General features: G+C 36.8%; 1 protein-coding gene across 2 annotated transcripts in view; it reads left to right on the top strand.

The window, feature by feature from the left end:
* Positions 1 to 27,374, top strand: part of LOC127858544 (cytoplasmic tRNA 2-thiolation protein 1-like) — a 49,218-nt gene extending 21,844 nt beyond the window's left edge. Inside the window, exons 2-13 of one of the 2 annotated variants that reach the window (XM_052395757.1) lie at positions 6,084 to 6,207; positions 6,631 to 6,749; positions 7,188 to 7,244; positions 7,708 to 7,765; positions 12,229 to 12,306; positions 14,713 to 14,754; positions 15,534 to 15,583; positions 15,974 to 16,104; positions 16,490 to 16,548; positions 20,025 to 20,084; positions 22,437 to 22,561; positions 24,814 to 27,374. In XM_052395757.1, coding sequence (XP_052251717.1) covers positions 6,084 to 6,207; positions 6,631 to 6,749; positions 7,188 to 7,244; positions 7,708 to 7,765; positions 12,229 to 12,306; positions 14,713 to 14,754; positions 15,534 to 15,583; positions 15,974 to 16,104; positions 16,490 to 16,548; positions 20,025 to 20,084; positions 22,437 to 22,561; positions 24,814 to 25,086 — 1,176 coding nt within the window. In that variant the 3' untranslated portion in view covers positions 25,087 to 27,374. Of the gene's footprint in view, positions 1 to 6,083; positions 6,208 to 6,630; positions 6,750 to 7,187; positions 7,245 to 7,707; positions 7,766 to 12,228; positions 12,307 to 14,712; positions 14,755 to 15,533; positions 15,584 to 15,973; positions 16,105 to 16,489; positions 16,549 to 20,024; positions 20,085 to 22,436; positions 22,562 to 23,034; positions 24,752 to 24,813 lie in introns of those variants that run through there. The other variant, XM_052395758.1, reaches the window with a different exon arrangement.
* The last annotated feature ends 247 nt before the right edge of the window (positions 27,375 to 27,621 follow it).

The raw sequence follows: 27,621 nt of genomic DNA, 5'->3' as shown, positions 1-27,621 counted from the left end.
ATAGAAAAATCAACATGCAATTAATTTATAAATCCTCCATATGCTGGAGCCTTGGCCACTTGTATGTGCGAAAACATAATTATGTGACCTTGTTTATGTGTGAAATACATACGCTACGGGTGGGAAACAAACTTAATTGGCCAGACACATTAACTATGCTTACATGTATATGCTAATACAATCCGCGCACAATAAATTTATTATGATTTTAATTATCCCCACGCTTTTTGAAAAAAAGGTGGGGATATTGTGTTTATCTCCGCCGTCCGTCCGTCCGTCCGTCTGTCCGTCCGTCCTGGCCACTATCTCCTCCTACACTAAAAGCACTAGAACCTTGAAACTTACACACATGGTAGCTATGAGCATATGTGCGACCCTGCACTATTTGGAATTTTGATCTGACCCCTGGGTCAAAAGTTATAGCAGTTGGGGTGGGGCCGCGTCAGAAATTATCACTCATTTTTTTAGGTTATTTTACATTTACTTCTTTATTTCTACACCAATTCACTTCAAATTGATACTGGACCTCTCTTATGACAATACGGTCAATCTCAACCATGCATGGCCCCATTCCCAACCCTGGGGCGCCCCGCCCACATAGGCCACACCCACCAAAAATTTCCATTTACTATAATTTTTTCATTTCTACACGGATTCACTTCAAATTGATACTGAACTTTTGTTATGACATTAGGGTCAATCTCAACTATGCATGGCCCCAATCCCAACCCTGGGGCGCCCGCCCACATAGGCCACACCCAGCAAAAAATTCCATTTACTATAATTTTTTCATTTCTACACGGATTCACTTCAAATTGATACTGAACTTCTCTTATGACATTAGGGTCAATCTCAACTATGCATGGCCCCATAACCAACCCTGGGGCCCCGCCCACATAGACCACACCCACCAAAAATTGCCTTTACTATAATTTCTTCATTTCTACACCGATTCACTTCAAATTGATATTGAACTTCTCTTATGACAATACAGTCAATCTCAACTATGCATGGCCCCATTACCAACCCTGGGGCGCCCCGCCCACATAGACCACACCCACCCAAAATTGCCTTTTACTATAATTTCTTCATTTCTACACCGATTCACTTCAAATTGATACTGAACCTCTCTTATGACAATACGGTCAATCTCAGCTATGCATGGCCCCATTACCAACCCTGGGGCACACCTAGGTCAAACATTCGGCGTGGGGATACGCGTCGGCCTCTGCCGCGCCATTTCTAGTTATTATTATAATTGTTCTTTCAAAATTTGTTAACTACTTGTAACTAATAATTTTAAAAAGGTTTTTTTATTTCATGATGCGCATTGACTCGGCATCATGTCACGGATCGCGGCAGGCCTCGGCGAACAGATGCGAAGTTTCGCGGCGAAATGTGACTTGCCGCTGCATACTGACGCGGCTTCAACAACTGACGCGGCATCGACTCGTTTGGCCTTGCCGCCGCGGATCGCAAAATACGTTTGTTCCGCTTTGGCTGTACTGTAGCTCTAGTCAGATCATGACTGAGTACAGCTCTGTAGTATGGGACCCTTATCTTGCAAATTGACAAAATTTAGCGCATCCAGGCACAATCATCTAGATTTATCGCAGATGATGAAGGCTGTGTTTCTTCCATTTCTGAACATACTGGGACTTCAATGTCTACAGCACAGATGAAACACGTATCGACTTACTTCCCTGTTCAAGTAGTGGGGGGAGGTGCCAGCTTTACCTTGTCAAGACATACTAACACCAGCAAAAAAAGAAACAAAACATTAACCCATTTATGCCTAGCGTCCTGAAAAAAGGACATTGCAAACAGCGTAGACCCAGATGAGACGCGGCATAATGCGGCGTCTCATCTGGGTCTATGCTGTTTGCTTTAAGGAATTTCTGTAAGAATTATTCTAAATATAGAAATAAATATACTAGACATCCCTAATTTTAGAAATAAATTGATCCAATTTAGAAGGATAGGAGAGTCCACTTGGCATAAATGGGTTAATCATGAAATGACTAACAAGATTCGAACATTCTAGACAGCCAAGTGACTAATAACACATTTTTTTGTTAACTTTCTTGTATAGAACTGAGCAATTTAAAAACTCATTTTTTACTAGAACTGTTTTGGACTGGAACAAACGTAGTGACAGTGTTGTACATGTATGTACAGCCACTGTCAAGGGTTTCAAGACTGCGCTAAATAAATGATCCACTGTTGGATTAATCTCTCCTGTTGCGACCCATCCCCTAAAAGGCCCTGCAACCTAACTATCCAGATTCAGAAAATATATGGAATTTCTATGCACTAATTGTCCAACAACACTTGTCCATAGACTAGTATATATTTTATTCAACATTGCCGCTGTCATGATAAGTATGGATGTTGTGAAATGATTAAAGATTTGCTGATCACATGTTTTAATTATATTGCTTGAGACATTGGAAAGGAAATCACTCCAAAATTTACTTACAGACCAACTGACCAGCAGAGAGACTACAATAACCGGCACTCAAACTTCATTTGCAAGGGTATTAAAAAAAGTAGAAACCAAATCATTTAAAAATTCGAGCCTTTTTGTTCAAATGGAAAATTAAAAGATGTTATTAAGTAGGAAGTGTTACTTTTAACAAAGATTATGCTGCATATTCGACAACACTTTATATACAAGAAAAGCATGATGGCATGTTGACTTTGTAGCACTGAAAACATTGAGAGCTAGGTAGGGAAGGATATAGTGATAACTGAAATGTATTTGTCTTTATGTGTGCATGTAAAGATCTACATGTGATCATGTGCATGTGAAGAAAAAATGTTTTTGATGTCTTCTATACCACCATAATGGTCTTAACTATTGAATTCAACTCAGGGTACACAAATATTAAAATAATGTACAAGTCATAACTACACAAACACTCACCCATATTGGGAAAACCCCATAAATTGCCGATAAGTCTTAATATGGGATCATCACTATGTCTGTCTTTTGTTCAGAAAACAAATTGTGTTTTCATCTCACATATGAAACAAATTGTCTGGGTTATATTTGTATATATTTATGATGAATAACAATATCAATGTATTTGCAAAACTGGTTGAGACAAAACACAATTACTAGGCAAAATGAGGATTTTCTGCAGAAAAAAGTAAAAATTTTAAAGCAATTTTTCTGAGAACAAGTCAATACTTTAAAAGTTTTGGATGTGTATTATTGAACACATTTTGTTGTTTTCTGTTTGTATAAAAAGGAGAAGCTTCTTGATATTTTAGTGACATAAAAGGGTATGTAGGTAAAGTTGCACAAGTAATAGCATTACAGTGTTATTGTCAAAGGTCAATACACCCAACAAGCTATACACATGTGCTAGATTATTTCCATATAAACAAAACCTACATGTACACTACTGACTAGTACCGTCCTCACCAATTATTGATTAACCAGTCAATAAAATGAGCATTGAAAGCAGTGACATCTTGTTTTATTACTTTTGACTTTACAAATTTTGGACTTAAATCATAATCAAATAATATAAACCAATTTGCAATTTGTCAAGAAAAAAGATATAAGCTATCAGAAAAATTCTTTTGATTTATCGGGAAGGTTGCTTGCAACTTTGACCTGCCAGAACTGTGTACTTGCTTGGGAATTGGGATAGTAAGTAAATTCGAAGACAGCAAGTAAAAATGTACATAGCTATATCAAAATAATCAATACATGTATATATAGCAAGTATAAATGCTTGAAACTAAAGTAAATAAACAAACTTACTGGTCGGGTACGTAATTCCGGCCACTTTTGGGACTATTTTAACAAAATCTTTTGTTTTAGGCAACTGGTTGAAACTAAACTTCACATATATAATCCTGGGTTCAAAACTCACCTAGCATGAAAATTTCAATAAAATTAGATCAGTGTATGTTACTTTTATGAACAGTAATTAATGACATATAAACTATCAATTTTCGTAGGGCAATTGTACCTAAAAAATCGGCCACTTTTCAGTTTAATCTGCAGGTACAATTACAAAGCAATATCTTTAGACGAATGTCCTCATTTTAAGAGTATTAATAAAGGTTTACACAAACACAATTTTTTACTTGAAACTTAATATATATGCGACGTTTTTATACCAGTTACTCCCCCTACCTATTTTAATAAATATTAACAGGCCAGCACGGTTAATGGGGAACTGCAAATCCATAAAAAATATTTATTTTCAATAGTTTTAATCAATTTTTACTAACATAGCTAAGAAAGTAAAAACATTTTGTTTAAAAAGTTGACTTTAGTGTCGATTTTTAGTAAACGCTTATATTTAATTTTACAACATGTAAACTAATAATATTCAAATCAAGGGAGGTAATTCATATATTAAAAGTTTATATTTAGGTCCTGATTTTTTTGTTTTAAATGTATGTTTTTATACAATTAATTAAAAAATACCTTAATAAAAGTTTATCAGAGAGAAATAATAATAATTTTATCAAATATATTTGTTTCTTATATAAGTATAATTTTTTGCATTGGCTAATGACGTCACTTTTCCCATGAGAGAAATATCTTGTGTTATGTTTGAGACATTTTAATGCAGACGTTTACAGTGATATGCTTCTTTAATTTACAAAATATTGAGAGCAGGGTTGGTTTTCAAGTTGATTGTTCTAAAAATAATCAAAACATGTGTGTTTAGATCATGAAAATGATTAACTAGAAATGGCGCGGCAGAGGCCGACGCGTATCCCCACGCCGAATGTTTGACCTAGGTGTGCCCCAGGGTTGGTAATGGGGCCATGCCTAGCTGAGATTGACCGTATTGTCATAAGAGAAGTTCATCATCAATTAGAAGTGAATTGGTGTAGAAATGAAGAAGTTATAGTAAAAGGCAATTTTGGGTGGGTGTGACATATGTGGGCAGAGCGCCCCAGGGTTGGTAATTGTGCCATGCATAGTTGAGATTGACCATATTGTCATAAAAAAAGTTCAGTATCAATTTGAAGTGAATCGGTGTAGAAAAGAAGAAATTATAGTAAAAGGCAATTTTGGGTGGGTGTGGTCTATGTGGGCGGGGCCCCAGGGTTGATAATGGGGCCATGCATAGTTGAGATTGACCGTATTGTCATAAGAGAGGTTCAGTATCAGTTTGAAGTGAATCGGTGTAGAAATAAAGAAATTATAGTAAAAGGCAATTTTGGGTGGGTGTGGTCTATGTGGGCGGGGCGCCCCAGGGTTGGTAATGGGGCCATGCATAGTTGAGATTGACTGTATTGTCATAAGAGAAGTTCAATATCAATTTGAAGTGAATCGGTGTAGAAATGAAGAAATTATAGTAAAGGCAATTTTGGGTGGGTGTGGTCTATGTGGGCGGGGCCCCAGGGTTGGTTATGGGGCCATGCATAGTTGAGATTGACCCTAATGTCATAAGAGAAGTTCAGTATCAATTTGAAGTGAATCCGTGTAGAAATGAAAAAATTATAGTAAATGGAATTTTTTGGTGGGTGTGGCCTATGTGGGCGGGCGCCCCAGGGTTGGGATTGGGGCCATGCATAGTTGAGATTGACCCTAATGTCATAACAAAAGTTCAGTATCAATTTGAAGTGAATCCGTGTAGAAATGAAAAAATTATAGTAAATGGAAACTTTTGGTGGGTGTGGCCTATGTGGGCGGGGCGCCCCAGGTTTGGGAATGGGGCCATGCATGGTTGAGATTGACCGTATTGTCATAGGTGAGGTCCAGTATCAATTTGAAGTGAATCGGTGTAGAAATAAAGAAGTAAATGTAAAATAACCTAAAAAAATGAGTGATAATTTCTGACGCGGCCCCACCCCAACCCCTATAACTTTTGACCCAGGGGTCAGATCAAAATTCCAAATAGTGCAGGGTCGCACATATGCTCATAGCTACCATGTGTGTAAGTTTCAAGGTTCTAGTGCTTTTAGTGTAGGAGGAGATAGTGGCCAGGACGGACGGACGGACAGACGGACGGACAGACGGACGGACGGACGGCGGAGATCACCACAATATCCCCACCTTTTTTTGAATTGAATGCAACTGAAATGTTGACTATATCTATTTGCAGGGCAATGCTTTGTGCAAAGAATGCTTCTTTCATGCTTTTGAAGAAGAGATTCACCATACCATTGTACATGCTGAGTTGTTCAAACGTAACGAGACCATTGCAATTGGGGCCTCTGGAGGGAAAGGTACTCACTGCTTTGAAAAAGTCGTTACTTTTTTTTTCTTTGTTGGTAACAAAACACCATGCTCAGCTAGTGAATGACATCTTTGTGAATGTCTGTTTAGATAACCCCAAAAGCAGAATTGGTTTCCATAAGACAGCTTTTACATGTAAACATGTAGCGTGTAATTTGTGTTTGCATAATACTCCACAATAATAACCCAAAAATATTATTTAGTATCAAATGACATTTACAAAAATATATAATTCTGAAGGATATAAGTTTTGGGTGAAAATTATTACATTGATCTAATTTTGTTTAATTCTGTTTAGTTTCTTGATATTCAAGTTAATACATGATTATGAAAGGAATTTTTAAAAATCCATGGCAAAATAACTATTGACTGGAAATTTGTCAGTCATCTTATTAAGATATTTTTGGTTTCAGATTCCACAGTGTTGGCCTATGTGCTGAAGTTGTTGAATGATCGCCATGACTACGGTGTCAATCTGGTGCTGTTGTCAGTGGACGAGGGCATCACTGGGTACCGCGATGACTCACTAGAGGTACAGATATTTAGCTTGTGCATGTTATTTACATTTAAAATGAATTAACATCGATATTACAAAAGTCAATGTTTTTTGTGAATGACATTATTAGAATCATACATTAGTATCATAAGATTATTGTTTTTGAAACTTTAAAACGTCAAATGAAGACTTGAGTTGCTAGGCCTAGATGTCTGGTCTTGCTTCAATCAGATATTACTCTATCCAAACTTTTTATAAAACTTGTAAAATAAAACTAAGCCACTAAAATGCTAAAAAACATGTTTTTAATTATTGTTTTGTTATTCAATAAATTTTATTTTTATTAATTTTACTTCAGATGTATTAACCATGTGAACATCATTACCTTGTATTATATTAAACATTATAAAAATAAATTTATAAATATGATGAAGTTATGTATACATATAAAGCAAAAATCCTATTATTGTACAGACTGTGAAAAGAAATCAAGAGCAGTATGGTTTACCACTGAAGATAATATCATATGAGGTGAGGGAATACATGTAGCATTTGATACAAAATATTTACCAGGTATTTTATTTGTTTCACAATATTCCTGATAACAATAATGTAGTTACAACATTGTTAGCAAACTCTTCGTGTATTTTCAATGTTTGAAATGTAAAATACATTAATATCTATGTTTTAAGTATCCAGTTCACTAACATCTTTGCTTTGAAAAACACTATGTTCCACTTGTAAATTGAATTATTGCAAAATGTAACTGGTCTTTGCATGCTCAGGAAGAAGATGGCCAATTTATACAACAATAGAGTTTGCAACCACTGTGGAAAGTTTGGTTGTAAACTATATGTGTATTTAGCTGCAGATTAATGAAGACATATTTCTAAAGGCTTTGTGGCAACAATTATTCACTCAGTATGCATCTAACAACACTCATATTTTGTCATGCATAAAAAAGTACATGTTTTTAAAGGTTTACTGTTTTCAGGAACTCTATGGCTGGACTATGGATGCCATTGTGAAGCAGATTGGGTTAAAAAACAATTGTTAGTAAAGTTATTTGGCACATATTTTGAGCATGTCTCTATGGTCAGTTGTATCTTTTACTATTTTTAGCTCACCTGAGCACAACGTGCTCATGGTGAGCTTTTGTGATCGCCTTTTATCCGTAGTCCGTTGTGCGTTGTGCGGCGTCAACATTTGCCTTGTTAACTCTCTAGAGGCCATATTTATTGTCCAATCTTCATGAAATTTGGTCAGAAGGTTGGTCTCAATGATATCTTGGATGAGTTTGAAAATGGTAATGTTTGCTTGGAAAACATGGCTGCCAAGGGGAGGGGCATTTTTCCTTATATGGCTATTTATGGCTATAGTAAAATCTTGTTAACACTCTAGAGGCCACATTTATTGTCTGATCTTCATGAAACTTGGTCAGAAATTCATCTCAATAATATCTTGGACGAGTTAAAAAATGATGCCGGTTGGTTGAAAAACATGGCCACCACGGGGCGGGGCATTTTTCCTTAAATGGCTATAGTAAAACCTTGTTAACACTCTAGAGGTCACATTTAATTTGAGATCATCATGAAACTTGTTCAGAAGATTTGTCTTAATGATATCTTGGATGAGTTCGAAAATGATATTGTTTGCTTAAAAAACATGGCCACCAGGGGCGGGGCATTTTTCCTTATATGGCTATAAATGGCTATAGTAAAACTTGTTAACACTCTAGAGGCCACATTTACTGTCCTATCTTCATGAAACTTGGTCAGAAGATTCATCCCAATAATATCTTGGACAAGTACGAAAATGATGCCAGTTGGTTGAAAAACATGGCTGCCAGGGGGCAGGGCATTTTTCCTTATATGGCTATAGTAAAACCTTGTTTACACTCTAGAGGCCACATTTATTTTCCGATCTCCATGAAACTTGTTCAGAAGATTTGTCCCAATAATATCTTGTTATCTCAGGTGAGTGACTTTGGGCCTTTCAGGTCCTCTTGTTATTGTGAATGCCTTATGTCTGCCATCAGGTCAAACCTTGGGCAAAGCTTGTTACCTATATAGAGGCCAAATTAATGAGTCAGTCTTGATTAATCATGGTCAAAATGTTGATTTGGGAAACACAGAGGCTGTATATAAATCTGGGTAATTTGCTTAAAAAACTAGGTGATCATGTCAAATCTTAGAAAAATCTTGTCACTTTAGCGGCAACAGTTATGTCTCAAATTTTGATAAAACTTGGTCAAAATGTTTATCCTGACAAAACTGAGGCAAAATTTGAATCTTGGTCATTAGTGTCTAGAAACAAGGTCACGAGGTAAAATCTTTTTTTTAGCTCATCTATTTTTTGAAAAAAAAAATGAGCTATTGTCATCACCTTGGCGTCGGTGTCCGGTTAAGTTTTGTGTTTCGGTCCACTTTTCTCATAAAGTATCAAAGCTATTGCATTCAAACTTGGTACATTTACTTACTATCATGAGGGGACTAGGCAGGCAAAGTTAGATAACTCTGGCGTGCATTTTGACAGAATTAGGTGCCCTTTTTATACTTAGAAAATTGAAAATTTTGTTAAGTTTTGTGTTTAGGTCCACTTTTCTCATAAAGCATCAAAGCTATTGCATTCAAACTTGGTACACTTACTAATTATCATGAGGGGACTGGGCAGCCAAAGTTAGATAACTCTGGCGTGTATTTTGACAGAATTATGTGCCCTTTTTATACTTAGAAAATTGAAAATTTGGTTAAGTTTTGTGTTTACAATGTAGGCCCACTTTATTCCTAAAGTATCAAAGCTATTGCTTTCATACTTGCGACACTCACTTACCATCATAAGGGGACTGTGCAGGCAAAGTTATGTAACTCTGACTGGCATTTTGACAGAATTATGGCCCCTTTATACTTAGAAAATTGAAAATTTCGTTAAGTTTTGTGTTTTGGGCTGCTTTACTCCTAAAGTATCATAGCTATTGCTTTCAGACTTGGAACACTCACAAACTATCATACGGGGACTGTACGGAACAAGTTGAATAAATCTGGTTGTCATTTTGACGGAATTATGGCCCTATTGACTTAGTTACTTTGAAAAAATGGTTAAATTTTGTGTTTACATCCACTTTACTTCTAAAGTATCAAGGCTATTGCTTTCAAACTTCAAATACTTTCATACTATCATGAGGGTACTGTACCTGGCAAGTTGAATTTTACCTTGACCTTTGAATGACCTTGACTCTCAAGGTCAAATAATTAAATTTTACAAAAATGACCTTGTTATTTATGATCAGATTTGATTGATACTTTGACAAAAAAACTCTTACCTGACATACTACAATAGACACCACCCAAACCATCCCCCATGCCCCCCCCCCAAAAAAGACATTTTTTTATATATTTCTCAAGATCATCTTATAAATGACCACACCCTCACACTATACCCCCCCGACCCCACCCAACCCACACCCCCCAATTATTTTTATTTTGTTTTTGCATTTTTAGCTCACCTGATTGCTCAAGTGAGCTTTTGTGACCGGTCTTTGTCCGCCGTCCGTTCGTTGACATTTGTTCATAAAAACTCTAGAGGCCACATTTATTGTCTGATCTTCATGAAACTTGGTCAGAAGCTTCGTCCCAATAAAATCTCGATCGAGTTCGAAAGTGGGTCGTGCTGGGTCAAAAACTAGGTCACTAGGTCAAAAAAAAGAAAAAACTTGTAATCACTTTAGAAGTCACATTTCATGCCCAATCTTCATGTAACTTTGTCAAAATGTTTGTCTTAATGATATGGGTTGAGTTCAAAAGTGGTTCCGGTCGGTTGAAAAACATGGCCACCAGTGGGCGGGGCAGTTTTCCTTATTTGGCAGTAGAGAAACCTTGTAAACACTCTGGAAGTCACAAATTTTGCCTAATCATCATGAAAATTGGTCAAAACATTGGTTTTATTGATTTCTCGGACAAGTTCGAAAAATGGTCCAGATCGGTGAATAAAAACGTGGTCACCAGTGGGCGAGGCATTTTTCTCTATATGTATATAGTGAAAACAAGTCAACACTCTAGAAGTCACATTTTTTGCCCAATTTTCATGAAATTTTGTCAAAACTTTTGTTTCCTAGATACCTGAGTTAAGTTTGAAAATGGTTCCGGTCTGTTGAAAAGGGGGACGGCGCAGTTTTCCTTATATTTATATAGTAAAAAGGCTTGTAAACAATCATGAATTAAGGTCATGTAACATGCGAGACAACTCTTCTTAATATTGCATTAAAGTTTACAGTAGTTACTCCCCTTTGATTATTAATGTTTTCATAATAATACAGTGTAGATTTGTGTATCATTTATGTGTTAATTGTTATTCGAGGTTGGATGTTATTTTAGCTCACCTGATTGCTCAGGGGAGCTTTTGTGACAGGTCTTTGTCCGTCTTCCGTCTGTCCGTCCACATTTGTTCGTAAACACTCTAGAGGCCACATTTATTGTCCGATCTTCATGAAACTTGGTCAGAAGATTTGTTCCAATGATATCTCGATCGAGTTCGAAACTGGGTCATGCTGGGTCAAAAACTAGGTCACTAGGTAAAAAAAAAAAGAAAAAGCTTGTAAACACTGTAGAAGTCACATTTAATGCCCAATCTTCATGTAACTTTGTCTAAATGTCTGTCTTAATGATATGTTGGTTGAGTTCAACAGTGGTTCCGGTCCATTGAAAAACATGGCTGCCAGTGGGCGGGGCAGTTTTCCTTACATGGCTACAGAGAAACCTTGTAAACACTCTAGAAGTCACAATTTTTGCCCAATCATCATGAAAGTTAATCAAAACATTGGTTTTATTGATATGTCTGACGAGTTCGAAAAATGGTCAAGATCAGTGAAAAAACATGGCTGCCAGTGGGCGGGGCATTTTTCCCTATATGTATATAGTGAAAACATGTGAACACTCTAGAAGTCACATTTTTGGCCCAATTTTCATGAAATATGGTCAGCACATTTGTTTTCTTGATACGAGAGTTGAGTTGGAAAATGGTTCCGGTCAGTTGAATAACATGACGGGGGGGGGGGGGGGGGGGCAGTTTTCTTATATTTACATAGTAAAAAAAGCTTGTGAACACTCTATAAGTCACATTTTTTGCCCAATCATGAAACTTGGTGAAAAGATTGGTTTTGTATATATCTCAGATGAGTTTGCAAATGGTCCCGATAAGTCAATAAACATTGCTGCCAGGGGGGTGGGGCAGTTTTCCTTATGTGACTATATAGAGAGAAACCTTGTGATCCAACACTATGGAAGTCACATATTTTGCCTAATCATCGTGAAACTTAGTCAATACATTGGTTTTATTGATTTCTTGGACAAGTTGGAAAATGTCTCAGATCGTTGAAACACACTTTTTAGCTCACCTGATTGCTCAGGTGAGGTTTTAGGATTGGTCTTTGTCTGCTGTCCGTCCGTCCACATTTGGTTTGTAAACACTCTTGCATTCACATTTCTCAAGCATTCTTTATGATTCCTCGCCTTTGCAGGTACCTTCTGTGGGGTGTTCCGTAGACAGGCCCTGGACAGAGGAGCCTTGATGCTGAAGGTGGACAAGATTGCTACAGGTATCCTAGGCGACTGCATATTCATCATGGTGTTGACGTTATCATGTGTAAACGTGACAGAAATCTTGATATCACCATGTTTTTGAAAGTCAATTTTTGCCTAAAGCTTGCAGGAAATGTTCTCAAAGTGGTAATGCATCCAAATAAAGTATCCCCTATGAATATATGTTAAGTGTAGGTATTGATCATTATTAATATTATTAAGTCAAGTATGAAACATTCAAATTCAAAGTATTGACTGATTACTGGGGGGTTTGAGTTTTACTTAGAGAAGTTTAAGAAACATAAGTACTCAAAATCAACAAATATTTTGCAAAATATTTCGTAAAATTAAGTTAACACAAAAAAATCAATATTCCTAACAGCAAAAGCCAAACTTTCAATAGAAGATGTGGTATGGTTACATAGATTTAACATGATACAAAAATGTGGTTTTTATTTTTGTGTCACAATACAATCCCTGGTAATTCCCAGCCAGGATATCCGAACATTTACTAGCGAACGCGAGACTGGCTTCAGGACGCTTAGGTAAAACCATGTATTCATGAGAACTATGTTGTGCTTTGGAAGCTGCCTGAAGCCAATCTTGCATTCGCTTGTAACTGTTCAGATATCGTAGTTGGAAATTCACATGGAATATATTGACAAAAAATATAAAAACAAGCATTTGGTATTGCGTTTAATCTATGTTACCAGACCACATCTAGTGTTAAAGTTTGGCTATTGCTATAAGGAACATTGATTTTGTATGTGTTAACTTTATTTTTTGCAATATTGTACGAAACATTTGTGAATTTTGAGTGTTAATGGGCTTTTTAGCTCACTGATTGCTCAGGTGAGCTTTTGTGACCGGTCGTTTTCCGTCGTCTGTCCGTCCGTCCACATTTGTTCGAAAACACTCTAGAAGCCACAGTTATTGTCCGATCTTCATGAAACTTGGTCAGAAGCTTTGTCCTAATGAAATCTCAGTCGAGTTCGAATCTGGGTTGTGCCGGGTAAAAAACTAGGTCACTAGGTCAAAAAAAGAAAAAAACTTGTAAACACTGTAGAAGTTACATTTCATGCCCAATCTTCATGTAGCTTTGTCAAAATGTTTGTCTTAATGATATGTTGGTAGAGTTTAAAAGTAGTTCTGGTCCGTTGAAAAACATGGCCGCCAGTGGGCGGGGCAGTTTTCCTTATTTGGCTATAGAGAAACCTTGTAAACACACTAGAAGTCACAATTTTTGCCCAATCATCATAAAGTTGGACAAAACATTGGTTTTATTGATATCTCTGACGAGTTCGAAAATGGTCCAGATCTGTTAAAAACATGGCCGCCAGTGGGCGGGGCATTTTTCTCTATATGTTAATATGTATATAGTGAAAACTTGTGAACACTCTTGAAGTCACATTTTTGGCCCAATTTTCATGAAATTTGGTCAGAACATTTGTGTCCTTGATACGAGAGTTGAGTTAAAAATGGTTCCAATCAGTTGAATAACATGGCTGCTGGGGGAGGTGCAGTTTTCTTATATTTATATAGTAAAAAAAGCTGGTGAACACTCTAGAAGTCACATTTTTTGCTCAATCATCATGAAACTTGGTGAAATTATTGGTTTATATATATTTCAGATGAGTTCGCAAATGGTCCCGATCGGTAAAAAAACATGGCCGCCAGGGGGGGCAGTTTTCCTTATGTGACTAGAGAGAAACCTTATGATTTAACACTATAGAAGTCTCATTTTTTGCCTTATCCTCGTGAAACTTAGTCAATATGTTGGTTTTATCCGCTGTCCGTTCGTCAACATTTGGTTTTTAAACACTAGCATTCACACTTAACAAGCATTCTATATGAAAGTTGCTAAAAGATCTCAGTCAAGTTTGATAATGAGCAAAATCACATAATTCATGCCATAATTATTGCCCTAAGATAGTCCAAATTTAAATTATATTATACAAAATCCTTGAAAACACTCTAGAGGTCACAATTTTGTTTTCGATTTTATGAATCTTGGTCAAAATATTTATTTTTGTAAGCAAAGTTTGATGTTTGGTAAGGGGGGTCAACTCAAAATATAGGTCACCAGGTAAAATCTTACTATAACAAAAACACTCCATACGCCAGAGTTTTGGTTCAATAATGATGAAACTTGACCAGGATGTTTGTCTGGACAATATCTAGGTCAAGTTTGACGTTTGGTAAAGATTAAATGAACCGACTCCTCTCAGGTGAGCGAACTAGGGCCATCTTGGCCCTCTTGTTATAGTCAATAGTAAAGTTGATACAAAATCATTCCTCAATTCAATATATGCAGTTGTTGACCTGTATTACACAATTTTGAAAATAATATGCTGTGTTAATAAATGAATTATTAATGTAAAATTCATCACTATTTTGACAATTTTAGGTTTTGTTTATTGCAGGTCACAATGCTGATGACATTGCAGAGACAGTTATAATGAATGGTATGTAGTGCACATAAAGATTAGCATTTCTAATCTGTATCTAATTAAAAGTTTTAATGTTTTAACTATACATATTTTGAGTTGGATACCCATCTCCCACATAGCATGTGTGGAAATCAGTCAAGATATTATTCCCATGAACCGTCTCTTGATTTCAAATTCCGAGCTCTTTGGGGCTTGTCATGAAATTCTCCATTCTCTCTCTCTCTACTACAGATTCAAGTAGGCAGAAGTCAGTTACTTGCTTCAATAATATTATGTGCATTACGGGTTGATAATATACTTAGATCTTCAATGAATGTCTAGGGAAAGTTGGAGTAAGCTGACAGGCTATTGTGACATGACTACAAAAGTGTTACAAAATGAAAAAACACTCCATAAACAATAGCTATAATACATTTCCCAAATTACCAGTATGTAAAATTAGATTGCTTCATCTTTCTTTTAAAGATTATTTTTTCCTTGAGTTTAACCCATTTATGCCTAGTGGAATCTCCTATCCTTCTAAATTAGATCAATTTATTTCCAAAATTAGGGATGTCTAGTATATTTATTTCTATATTTAGAATATTTCTTACAGAAATTCCTTCAAGCAAACAGCGCAGACCCTGATGAGACGCCGCATCATGCGGCGTCTCATCAGGGTCTACGCTGTTTGCCAAGGCCTTTTTTCTAGACGCTAGGCATAAATGGGTTAAAGTAGATTAAGAGGATTGTGCTATCATGGACTACTAGTAACCACTGAAATATAAATAGAACATTTGCCTTTGCTGTTTCAGTGTTGCGTGGCGACATTGGCAGGTTAAGGCGCTGTACGGCAATCACCACGGTATGTATACATGTGTATCTAAAACGGTAATTGAACTGGCAATTAAGGTCATCCTGAAATTTGAATTAATTGAAAGAATAAAAATCCTAGTTTAGTAAAGCACACGCTTGTCAGTATATGAGCCACCTCATTCCAAGTCGGTTGTACATCACATGAGACCACGAAATCTTGCATGACTTTATCGTGGGCATGGAAGCTCTTGACGAGTCTCTATATAATGCAAGTCAATTTTTCTGGAATTGTGTATCTGGCGACCTCTTGTTATGACATATCACATGAGATAACACATGAGATTAATACTGACCAAATTTTCACATCTTGACAATTAATAAGACAATAGCATCATTGATTAGGAACGGCTGGTGTGTGAGCAGGTGTTTTCATCTGCAGGGTACTGATGGTGCGTTACCTCGCTGCAAGCCTTTCAAGTACACCTATGAAAAGGAGATAGTCATGTATGCATACTTCAAGAAGCTTGACTACTTCTCCACTGAGTGTATCTACTCACCTAATGCTTACAGGTGAGTGTACAGCTCAATAATATGAAGGGTTTTATATACTTTACTTAAGTTCCTTCAATACGGTACTGTGTATACTTATCTTTCTTGTTTATTATTCAAATGAATGACTAGTGTTTGAAATGTTGCACTTATGTATCAAATGATATACGTTTTTTGTTTTAAAAACATACCTCTTTGAAACTACCCACAATTTTTCATCAAAAGAATATTACAAATACATATGATTAATGTGTATTTAGTCTACTCATTTAACGTTGGTTTGATGTAAACATATTTTACATGCGTATTTAGTATTAAAATGTTACATAGGTATTTAGAATACATCATACAATTAACGCTATACCAATTGCAAAGTCTGATTCTACATTTTTATTTTCAACTCCAGAGGTTTTGCAAGAGCCTACATAAAAGATGTAGAGAAGATCAGACCCAGTGCAATCATTGGTGAGTAGAACCAGTAGAGATTACTTGTTCTCATGACCATAGCTTTGATTATCTGAATGCCTGTCCATGTTACTGTCCAGCAGTTAGAGGTTAACTAGATTAAAGCAGTAAGTTTAGACATTATTCTTTAGTGTTGAACAATGCTTACTAATATTGAACATTGTTGTTGCTTATGACTATTTCCATTCCACCCATAACTCCATAAGATCCTGTCACTAAAATACATCTTAGGTATTATCTTTACTTACATCATTTACTTATTGTGGTAAAAAAAACTGTGTTAAAAACATATTTAAGAAAAAAAAGCACAACATAATCCATAATAGATTTTTGTCAGTCCCCTACCGGTGAAACCGGAGGGGTCTTGTGGTTTTCGCTCTGTGTGTCTGTCAGACTTTTCTGGATCCTGCGATAACTTTAAGAGTTCTTAATTTTTTTTCATAAAACTTGGAACATGGATAGATGGCAATATGGACATTATGCACGTCATTTCATTTTGTTCCTACTTCAAGAATTCTGGTTGCTATGGCAACACATAGACAGAGCTCCAGATAATGATTTGTGAAATTAGTAACGGTACTGCCACTGACAGAAATAAAAGGAGTAACGCTGAAAATCAATTAGTACCTGTACTACCATATCCAAAAATACAGGTAGTAATGTACTACCCGTATTCTTGCTTATTAAAGGGTGTATAACTGACTTAACAGAAACATTTGCAGCAATTATAATAAATATATTTAGCTTCTTAAACAGTTACTTCATTAGGTTTTCCATTCTGAATTATGATGCAAATACAACTACTCATTAAAACTCATGACTAATACTAGTTCTTCATTTTTCTTGACAAGAAAACACAAACCAACTAGAAAGCTAAGTTAAGTAAATGAACACTTATAATAATGTCACTGTCTCATCCATTTCCCATCGTGTTTTCTAACGTTTTTAGCCACGGATGCAATCAAATAATTTAACATTGGGGCGTCAATGTATTTTTCTGGATTTACAGATTGAATGTCAGGATGGTTAGACAACCGTATGTAGCCATTATATGACAACAAAGTGTTGTTTTGTACCGCTTTCGGTTAGGCTGACCTTCCATTTCGCGCAGACATATTGTTTTTGACGGGTTTACGAGTTAACGTAAGTCACGCAACAGAAAAGAGAATAATACCGAAACCCAGTCTACAACTTTTCGGTAATTTAAATTAACGAAAAGCGACGTTAGGTTAGAGACCAACAAATCACACTGCGCTGAAGCGGACGTATCGGTAAGGCCAGAGTTTTTTCGTAAATGCGTAAAAGGGATATTAAAGTCGTAATTGTACGTCCAGTTTATAAAAATAAATGCGTAAACCTTCATGAAAAAGCCGTATTTACGGCTGTACGGCCCTTATCAGGAGCTCTGCATAGACTAGAAATACTGTGAAAATGGTGTTTTTTTCTGGATCCTGCGATATAACTTTAAAAGTTCTTAATATTTTTTCATGAAACTTGAAACATGGATAGATGGCAATATTGACATTATGCACGTCACTTTATTTTGTTCCTACATCAAAAACTCTGGTTGCTACGGCAACAAATAGACTAGAAATACTGCTGAAAATGGTGTTTTTTCTGGATCCTGCGATAACTTTTCAAGTTCTTAATATTTGTTGATGAAAATTGAAACATGGATAGACGGCAATATGGAGATTATGCACGTCACTTCATTTTGTTCCTACGTCAAAAATTCTGATTCCTATGGCAACAAATAAACTAGAAATACTGCTGAAAATGGTGTTTTTTTCTGGATCCTGCGATAACTTAAAAAGTTCTTCATATTTGTTCATGAAACTTGAAACATGGATAGATGGCAATATGGACATTATGCACGTCATTTCATTTTGTTCCTAAGATAAAAATTATGGTTGCTATGGCAACAAATATAAACAAGAGTGCCAAACTGTCACAAGATACGCCCGTTCGAAGGTTTTGGACACCATGCTCAATGCTTGAAATGCACTAAGTGACCTCAAGACCTAGTTATTGACTTGGCATGACCCATATTTGAACTTGACCTAGATATCATTTAGATGTAACATCTGACTAAATTTGGTGAAGATCAGATGAAAACTACTTCAATTAGAGAGCGGACACCATGCTAAATGCTTTAAATGCACCATGTGACCTCGTTTTTGACCGGGCATGACCCATATTCGAACTTGACCTACATATCATCTAGACACAACTTGTAACCAAATTAGGTGAAGATCAGATGAAAACTACTTCAATTAGAGAGCGGACACCATGCTAAATGCTTGAAATGCACTAAGTAACCTCGTGACCTAGTTTTTGACCCGGCATGACCCATATTTAAACCTGACCTACATATCATATAGACACAACTTTTGACCAAATTTGGTGAAGATCGGGTGAAAACTACTTCATTTAGAGAGCGGACACCATGAAATCCTTGAAATGCACTAAGTGACCCCATGACCTAGTTTTTGACCCGGCATGACCCATATTCCAACTTGGCCTAGATATTGTCTAGACTTAACTTCTGAGCAAGTTTGGTGAAGATCGGATGAAAACTATTTGAATTAGAGTCCGGACAAAGTGGCGCCGTTGAAAATGCACTAATTGACCCTATGACCTAGTTTTTGACCCGGCATGACCCATATTCGAACTTGGCCTATATATCAACTAGATGCAACTGCTGACCAAGTTTGGTGAAGATCGGATGAATACAATTTGAAATAGAGTCCGGACAAAGTGGCCCCTTTGAAAATGCACTTATTGACCCTATGACCTAGTTTTTGACCCGGCATGACCCATATTCGAACTTGGCCTAGATATCAACTAGATGCAACTGCTGACCAAGTTTGGTGAAGATCGGATGAATACAATTTGAATTAGAGTCCGGACAAAGTGATGCCTTCCGCCCGCCGCCCGCCCGCCGCCCGCCCGCCGCCCGCCCGCCCGCCAAGGGGTTTCACATAATACGTCCCGTATTTTATACGGGCGTATAAAAAGAAAAACAATCTGACAATGTCGGAGCCGGTAGGGGACATATATTGACTGGCAATAGTCTTGTTATTATTATTATCATACCGGATTTATATAGCGCCCTTTTCATGCAAGAGTGCGCGTTCAAAGGTTATGTAATTGATAAAGACAGTATCATCTTTCCAAAGCTTCATGACAATCTCTATGGTTAACATTTGTCATTCAAGTTGGATAATAAAACAAAAGTCCAGCCAAAATTGTGTTTGTTATGACACATTGACCAGAATTATCTTAAATTGATCATGTATTTCTAACAGTTGCAACTGAACATTTTGAAAGAATACTTTTCAGCTATAACTGCTATATGATCAGTTATTGTGCTAAAAACTAAAGTTGAATCAGATAAATGTAAAGATTTATAAGAATAGTGTAAGAATTTTTTGGAAACATTGGCAATATTATTTAGTATATGTTTTTCTTGGCAGACATTATTCACTCTGGTGAGAGCCTCTCTGTGAAGAAGGATATAAGGCTGCCAGTGCAAGGTCAGGGAATCAAGCATTATATTGAAAATCTTCATTATTTTAACAAATGTTATGTATTTATACCCCCATTACCATTGGTAATGGGGGCTATATAGGAGTCACTTTGTCGGTCGGTCGGTCTGTCCTGAAATTTCATCCGATCTTCCATAAACTTGGTCACAAGTTGTATCTTGATGATGTATAGGTCAAGTTTGAATATGGGTCATGCCGGTCAAAAACTAGGTCACGGGTTCACTAAGTGTGTTTTAAACCGAAAGTTTGTCCGGACCATAACTATGTCATTTATCCTTAGATTTTAAAATAACTTGGTACATTTGTTCATCATCATGAGACGGTGTCTCGCGTGAAAAAAGTACGTCGATATCTCCAAGGTCAAGGTCACACTTGGAGTTCAAGGGTCAAATGCTTGTCCGGGCCATAACTTTATCATTTATTGTGAGATTTTAAAATCATTTGGCAAATTTGTTCACCATCATGTGAGGGTGTGTCGGGCGAAAGAATTACGTCAATATCTCGAAGGTCAAGGTCACACTTTGAGTTCAAAGATTAAAAATGGCCATAAATGAGCTTGTCTGGGCAATAACTATGTTGTTCATTGTGAGATTTTAAAATCATTTGGCACATTTGTTCACCATCATTGGACAGTGTTTCGCGCGAAAGAATTACGTCGATATCTCCAAGGTCAAGGTCACACTTTGAGTTCAAAGGTCAAAAATGGCCATAAATGAGCTTGTCCGGGCCATAACTATGTCATTCATTGTGAGATTTTAAAATAATTTGGCATATTTGTTCACCATCATTGGACGGTGTGTCGCGCGAAAGAATAACGTCGATATCTCCAAGGTCAAGGTCACACTTTGAGTTCAAAGGTCAAAAATGGCCTTAAATGAGCTTGTCCGGGCCATAACTATGTTGTTCATTGTGAGATTTTAAAATCATTTGGCACATTTGTTTACCATTATTGGACAGTGTGCCGCGCAAAAGAATTACGTCGATATCTGCAACGTCAAGGTCACACTGTTAGTTCAAAGGTCAAAAATGGACATAAATGATCTTGTCCGGGCCATAACTATGTCATTTATTGTGAGATTTTAAAAATACCTGGTACATTTGTTCACAATCATTGGACGATGTGTCATGCGAAAGAATTATTTCGATCACTCCAAGGTCTATGTCGATAACTCCAAGGTCTAGGTCGCACTTGGAGTTCAAAAGTAAAAAAAAATGCCATAAATTTGGACGGCATGTCATGCTAAAGAATTCAAAGGTCGAAATGGCCATAAATGATAATGGCATTATTATTCTTAAAAATCGCCATAAATTTGATTCTCTTGTTTTGTGAAGACAGCAGGCAATATAGTCTGTGTCAATGCGGTACGTGGGGATATACGTCACGTCTGTGACAAAGCTCTAGGATTGCATGGTTGTTCCAAGGCAGCGACGTTTGGAGACGCACTAGAATCAGTTTCCTTAGTGAAAAAAGGCTGGGCATCTATGGAAAGATCTTGAAAATAGTTGCATAATGGTCATTGAACCAATAACTTCCTGATTGCTTGACACGCTTTTATTTGGCCACTTGACCTCTTCCAAATCTCCTTACACGAACTGCCTATGAACATTTGTTGTGAAGAAAATTTAATTTATTTGATTGTCAATTTAAAAAATGTGTTTACAATTTCATCATGTTAATTACAGTATTCCACTCCATTATACTCAGGATGAAATATATAAAAAAAGATTTGTTTATGTACTTCTTCATCCGAATTGCAAATTAAAAAAGTCATCAACCTAAAGGCTACATGTCAGGTGCCAATACGCTCACCTTGTTAACGTGGTTCTTTGGCACTGATAATAAATTTTATCTACTAATTTCTGTCAAGTGGTAACTAGTTTTTAAACAATGTTCAATATAATTTTTAATACTAGAAACATATTACAAATGCCTCAAAACAAGTAACTGACTGGGAATAGATGTGATTTAAACAGATACTGTAAAAACAGGTTTCTATAATGAAACATAGTATATAATAATTAAAAAGAAACTGGCTGGTTGAACATGACATATTTATCTTTGGCAGCCCAAATATCTAATCAAAGAGTAAAGGAATTGATGATGACGTTTTTCGGGCGTCACACAAATAATAAATGAAGTATACATATGAACATTTTTATTGGTACAAATTATTCATTATATAAAATTGATTAACCTTTAAAAAGTGTATTTAAATATTGTACATAAAGATAGCAATAATAATAAGAAACAAAATTTACAGAATCCTCTTACTTGAATAAAACATTCTACAAACATGATATTTTGAACTCCATGCTCGACCCCTGTTTCTATGCCTACAGGTGTGTGTGAGAGATGTGGGTATATCTCTAGCAACGCTGTGTGCAAGGCCTGTGTGATGCTAGAGGGGCTGAATAAAGGGCTGCCGAGGCTGGGCATTGGAAAGACACACAAGGAGAGGAGAAAGGTATTGCAGCACATAGTGCTATGGCAACAAATGTCTGTTTTCTGTCAGTTATATGGGTATGTTAAGAGACAAAATGTGGTCGTTGATTGTCAGAAAAGGGTTTCATTTATGTTAATAATGAAGATTTTGGTGCATTTGTATATGTTAACAATGTCAACAAGATTTTATATGTAATGAACCTGTTAAGCAAATGAATTATTGTTTTGTATACTAAGGGACCCAACAGAAAAAAACAATGATTTTTTAACTGAACATTAACAAGACATTCAACTGGTTGTTAAAAAACAACTTGGGCTTACAACTTACTGTTTTTTTATGCCTCCATAGGAGGGCATATAGTGATCGGACCGTCCGTCCGTCCGTCTGTCCGTCCGTCCGTCCGTCCGTCCGTCCGTCCGTCTTTCTGTCACACTTTACATTTAGGTTTTGCATTTAGGTTTCGAAAAATGCTCATAACTTCTATGTCGCTTCAGATAACAACTTGATGTTTGGAATGCATGTTTATCTCATGGAGCTGCACATTTTAAGTGATGAAAGGTCAAGGTCATCCTTCAAGGTCAAAGGTCAAATATATGGCTTCAAAGTGGCACAGAAGGGGGCATTGTGTTTCTGACAAACACATCTCTTGTTAATTGTTTATTTTCTTGTTTTGGAATGGTTAATGTACAAATCTGTAGGTCTACAAGGTTTGGATAGGCAAGGTGAACAGAGAATGTGTTATTTTGATAAAAAACTAATCATTTTATTATTATGCCCCCCTTCGAAGAAGAGGCGGTATATTGTTTTGCACATGTCGGTCCATCCACCAGATGGTTTCCGGATGATAAATCAAGAACACTTAGGCCTAGGATAATGAAACTTTATAGGTACATTGATCATGACTGGCAGATGACCCCTATTGATTTTCAGGTCACTAGGTCAAAGGTCAAGGTCACAGTGACTCAAAATAGTAAAATGGTTTCCGGATGATAACTCAAGAATGCTTAGGCCTAGGATCATGAAACTTCATAGGTACATTGATCATGACTGGCAGATGACCCCTATTGATTTTCAGGTCACTAGGTCAAATGTCCATGTCACAGTGACTCGAAATAGTAAAATGGTTTCCGGATGATAACTCAAGAATGTTTACGCCTAGGATCATGAAACTGCATAGGTACATTGATAATGACTGGCAAATGACCCCTATTGATTTTCAGGTCACTAGGTCAAAGGTCAAGGTCACAGTGACTCGAAATAGTAAAATGGTTTCCGGATGAAAACTCAAGAATGTTTATGCCTAGGATCATGAAACTTCATAGGTACATTGATAATGACTGGCAAATGACCCCTATTGATTTTCAGGTCACTAGGTCAAAGGTCAAGGTCACAGTGACTTTAAATAGTAAAATGGTTTCCGGATGATAACTCAAGAATCTTTACGCCTAGGATCATGAAACTTCATAGGTACATTGATTATGAGTGGCATATGACCCCTATTGATTTTCAGGTCACTAGGTCAAAGGTCAAGGTTATAGTTACTCAAAACAGTTAAATGGTTTCCGGATGATAACTCAAGAATGCTTACGCCTAGGATCATGAAACTTCATAGGTACATTGATCATGACTGGCAGATGACCCCTATTGATTTTCAGGTCACTAGGTCATATGTCAAGGTCACAGTGACTGGAAACAGTAAAATGGTTTCCGGTTGATAACTCAAAAATGCTTACGCCTAGGATCATGAAACTTCATAGGTACATTGATAATGACTGGCAAATGACCCCTATTGATTTTCAGTTCACTAGGTCAAAGGTCAAGGTCACAGTGACTCAAAATAGTAAAAGGGTTTCCGGATGATAACTCAAGAATGCTTAAGCCTAGGATCATGAAACTTCATAGGTACATTGATCATTACTGGCAGATGGCCCCTATTAATTTTCAGGTCACTAGGTCAAAGGTCAAGGTCACTGACTTGAAACAGTAAAATGGTTTCCTGATGATAACTCAAGAATAATTAGGCCTAGTATCATGAAACTTCATAGGGACATTGATCATGACTGGCAGATGACCCTTATTGATTTTCAGGTCACTAGGTCAAAGGTCAAGGTCACAGTGACAAAAAACGTATTCACACAATGGCTGCTACTACAACTGACAGCCCATATGCGGGGCATGCATGTTTTACAAACAGCCGTTGTTTCTAGATTGCTTTCTTTATTAATATTGTTTTTATGTTTTGGAGTCAAATTCTTGGTTTTCTTACATTTCAGATGCAGGAAATGCTACAGCAAGAAACTGGTGCTGCTGACTCTACTCCATGTACTGACCAATCACTGAAATCTTCATGTAAATGTGAAAATAAAACTGACCAATCAGAATGCAGCTCACAGACATATGACTCAGACAATGCCTCAGGCTGTTCTACATATAGCAAATCACAGAAATGCAAGGATGGTTGTTCCTCAACAAACCCTAGGACTGTTGCGAAGGAGAAGTTGTCCATATTTGGCAAACTAAAGCAACCGCCTTCCATAGACTTTTAAAGGCATGTTACTTGTTGCTGTTCCCTCCTTGTTTAGAAAACTTTTTGTTATTTTCTCCCAGTTTGCATGCAATCATTCATATATGTTACAAACATCAGTTAGCAGCTCTTTCTGTGGACATTAACTGATGTTAACCAATTTCATTATACAGAGTTTAAGAAAGTATATGAGTTACTTTGTTGGTAGGCTTTTATACCCCCACAAACAAAGTTTAGGGGGGTATATAGGAGTGAACTTGTCTGTCGGTCGGTCTGTCTGTCGGTCCGTATTAAATGTCCGCTCCCTAATTCAAGTAGTTTTCATTCCATCTTCACCAAACTTGGTTAGAAGTTGTATCTACATGATGTCTAGGCCAAGTTCGAACATTGCCCTGTCAAAAACTAGGTCACGGGGTCACTTAGTGCGTTTTAAACATTCAGTATGTTGTCCGCTATCTAATTTAAGTAGTTTGCATCCGATCTTCACCAAACTTGGTCAGGAGTTGTATCTACATGATGTCTAGGCCAAGTTCGAACATAGGCCTTGCCGGGTCAAAACTAGGTCACGGGGTCACTTAGTGCGTTTTAAACATTCAGCGTGTTGTCCGCTCTCTAATTCAAGTAGTTTTCATCCGATCTTCACCAAACTTGGTCAGAAGTTGTATCTAGATGATCTTAAGGCCAAGTTCGAACATGGGCCTTGCTGGGTCAAAAACTAGGTCACTGGGTCACTTAGTGCGTTTTTTAACATTCAGCATGGTGTCCTCTCTCTTATTCAAATAGTTTTCATCCGATCTTCACCAAACTTGGTCAGAAGTTTTATCTAGATGATCTGAAAGCCAAGTTCTAACATGGGCCATGCCAGATCAAAAACTAGGTCACAGGGTCACTAAGTACGTTTTGCACATTGAGCATGGTGTCCGCTCTCTATTTCAAGTAGTTTAAATCCGATCTTCACCACACTTGGTCAGAAGTTGTAACTAGATGATGTGTAGGTCAAGTTCGAACATGGGCCATGCCAGGTCAAAAACTAGGTTACGGGGTCACTTAGTGTGTTTTAAACCTCACTATGTTGTCCGCTCTCTAATTCAAGTAGTTTTTATCCAATCTTCACCAAAATTGGTCAGAAGTTGTATCTTGATAATTTCTAGGGCAAGTTTGGATATGGGTCATGCCAGGTCAAAAACAAGGTCACGGGGTCACTTAGTGCGTTTTAAACATCACAATGTTGTCCGCTCTCTAATTCAAGTAGTTTTCATCCTATCTTCACCAAACTTGGTCAGAAGTTGTATCTAGATGATGTCTAGGTCAAGTTTGAATTTGGGATTTATTTATTTAATTGAATTATTAATTGTTCAACATATTTTATTAGTGTGGTTGAAAACACCGACATGTTTTTACAACCGTTTTATTTTTTCTCTACATGCTCAAAAATGCAAGCAGCTTGAATTCCAAATTAAAAATAACAACATTTCTTGAAAAAAATTCTGGTAATTTAAAAAGCAAGTTTGGACATTAGTTTAGTAGTATTAAACAATATTAAAAGTATATATAACATACATATTATATTTCGGCAATCATACAATAGTAAGATATCAGTTTTCTAGGACCATAAGGGCCCACATCGGGTCTCTTGGCGTTCAGTCCATTTTGTCGCCATCTCTGGACTGTCCTCTTTGTATGGAACTGTTCACCCCTGCCAGCAATTTTTATCCTCATGAGCTGATCGATGTATTAGCAACTAAATGAACACCTCCAGTCATCTCAGTGGATTTTGTCCCTGAAAGTGTTCTGTTCTGCCAATGTAAATTGTAACATCTTTCCATTCAGATTCTGCTGAATCCTATATGGCAACCTGCATTCAACAATGGAACTTTGGAATGATCACATAGTAACTTAATGTTTTAATTACTGTATACAAGTAATTATTTTTGGTCATCTTCACAATGCCAATTCTTGGGATAAAAAACGTAGCAGCTCAGAGATAGTGGATAAATGTAAATATTGAAAAGCCTACTCTTTAAACAATCAATGACTGACTACACAAGTCGTCTCGTTTAATTTTAAACAGTCTCATAATTGATCAAATTTGTCAATGTTCCACCTTCATTCTTCTTTCCATTTTCAAGTACGGTTCTAAAGTCCTGCAGGTTTTCACCATCATGATCAGCAAGATGCCGCAAAGATTAATTTGATGTTTGCAGTTTAGTTACTGCACTTATAAATGGTTACATCTTTCTTCCGAAACTGAAGAGAAATCTTGGAAATATCATTCACGAAGTCTTTCATGAAATGAATTAACCAAACAAATTTAACTTGTATTGTTTTTAGCTCACTTGAGCACATTGTGCTCATGGTGAGCTTTTTAGCTCACCTGAGCACAATGTGCTCATGGTGAGCTTTTGTGATCGCCTTTTGTGCGTGGTGTGGCATCAACATTTTGCCTTGTGAACACTCTAGAGGCCACATTTATTGTCGGATCTTCATGAAACTTGGTCAGAACCCTTGTCCCATTGATATTTCGATGGAGTTGGAAACTGGGTCATGCTGGGTCAAA

This window comes from Dreissena polymorpha, chromosome 14, assembly GCF_020536995.1.
Source record: "Dreissena polymorpha isolate Duluth1 chromosome 14, UMN_Dpol_1.0, whole genome shotgun sequence".
Taxonomy (NCBI): Eukaryota; Metazoa; Mollusca; class Bivalvia; order Myida; family Dreissenidae; genus Dreissena; species Dreissena polymorpha.
This window is presented reverse-complemented; position numbering and strand designations above follow the sequence as displayed.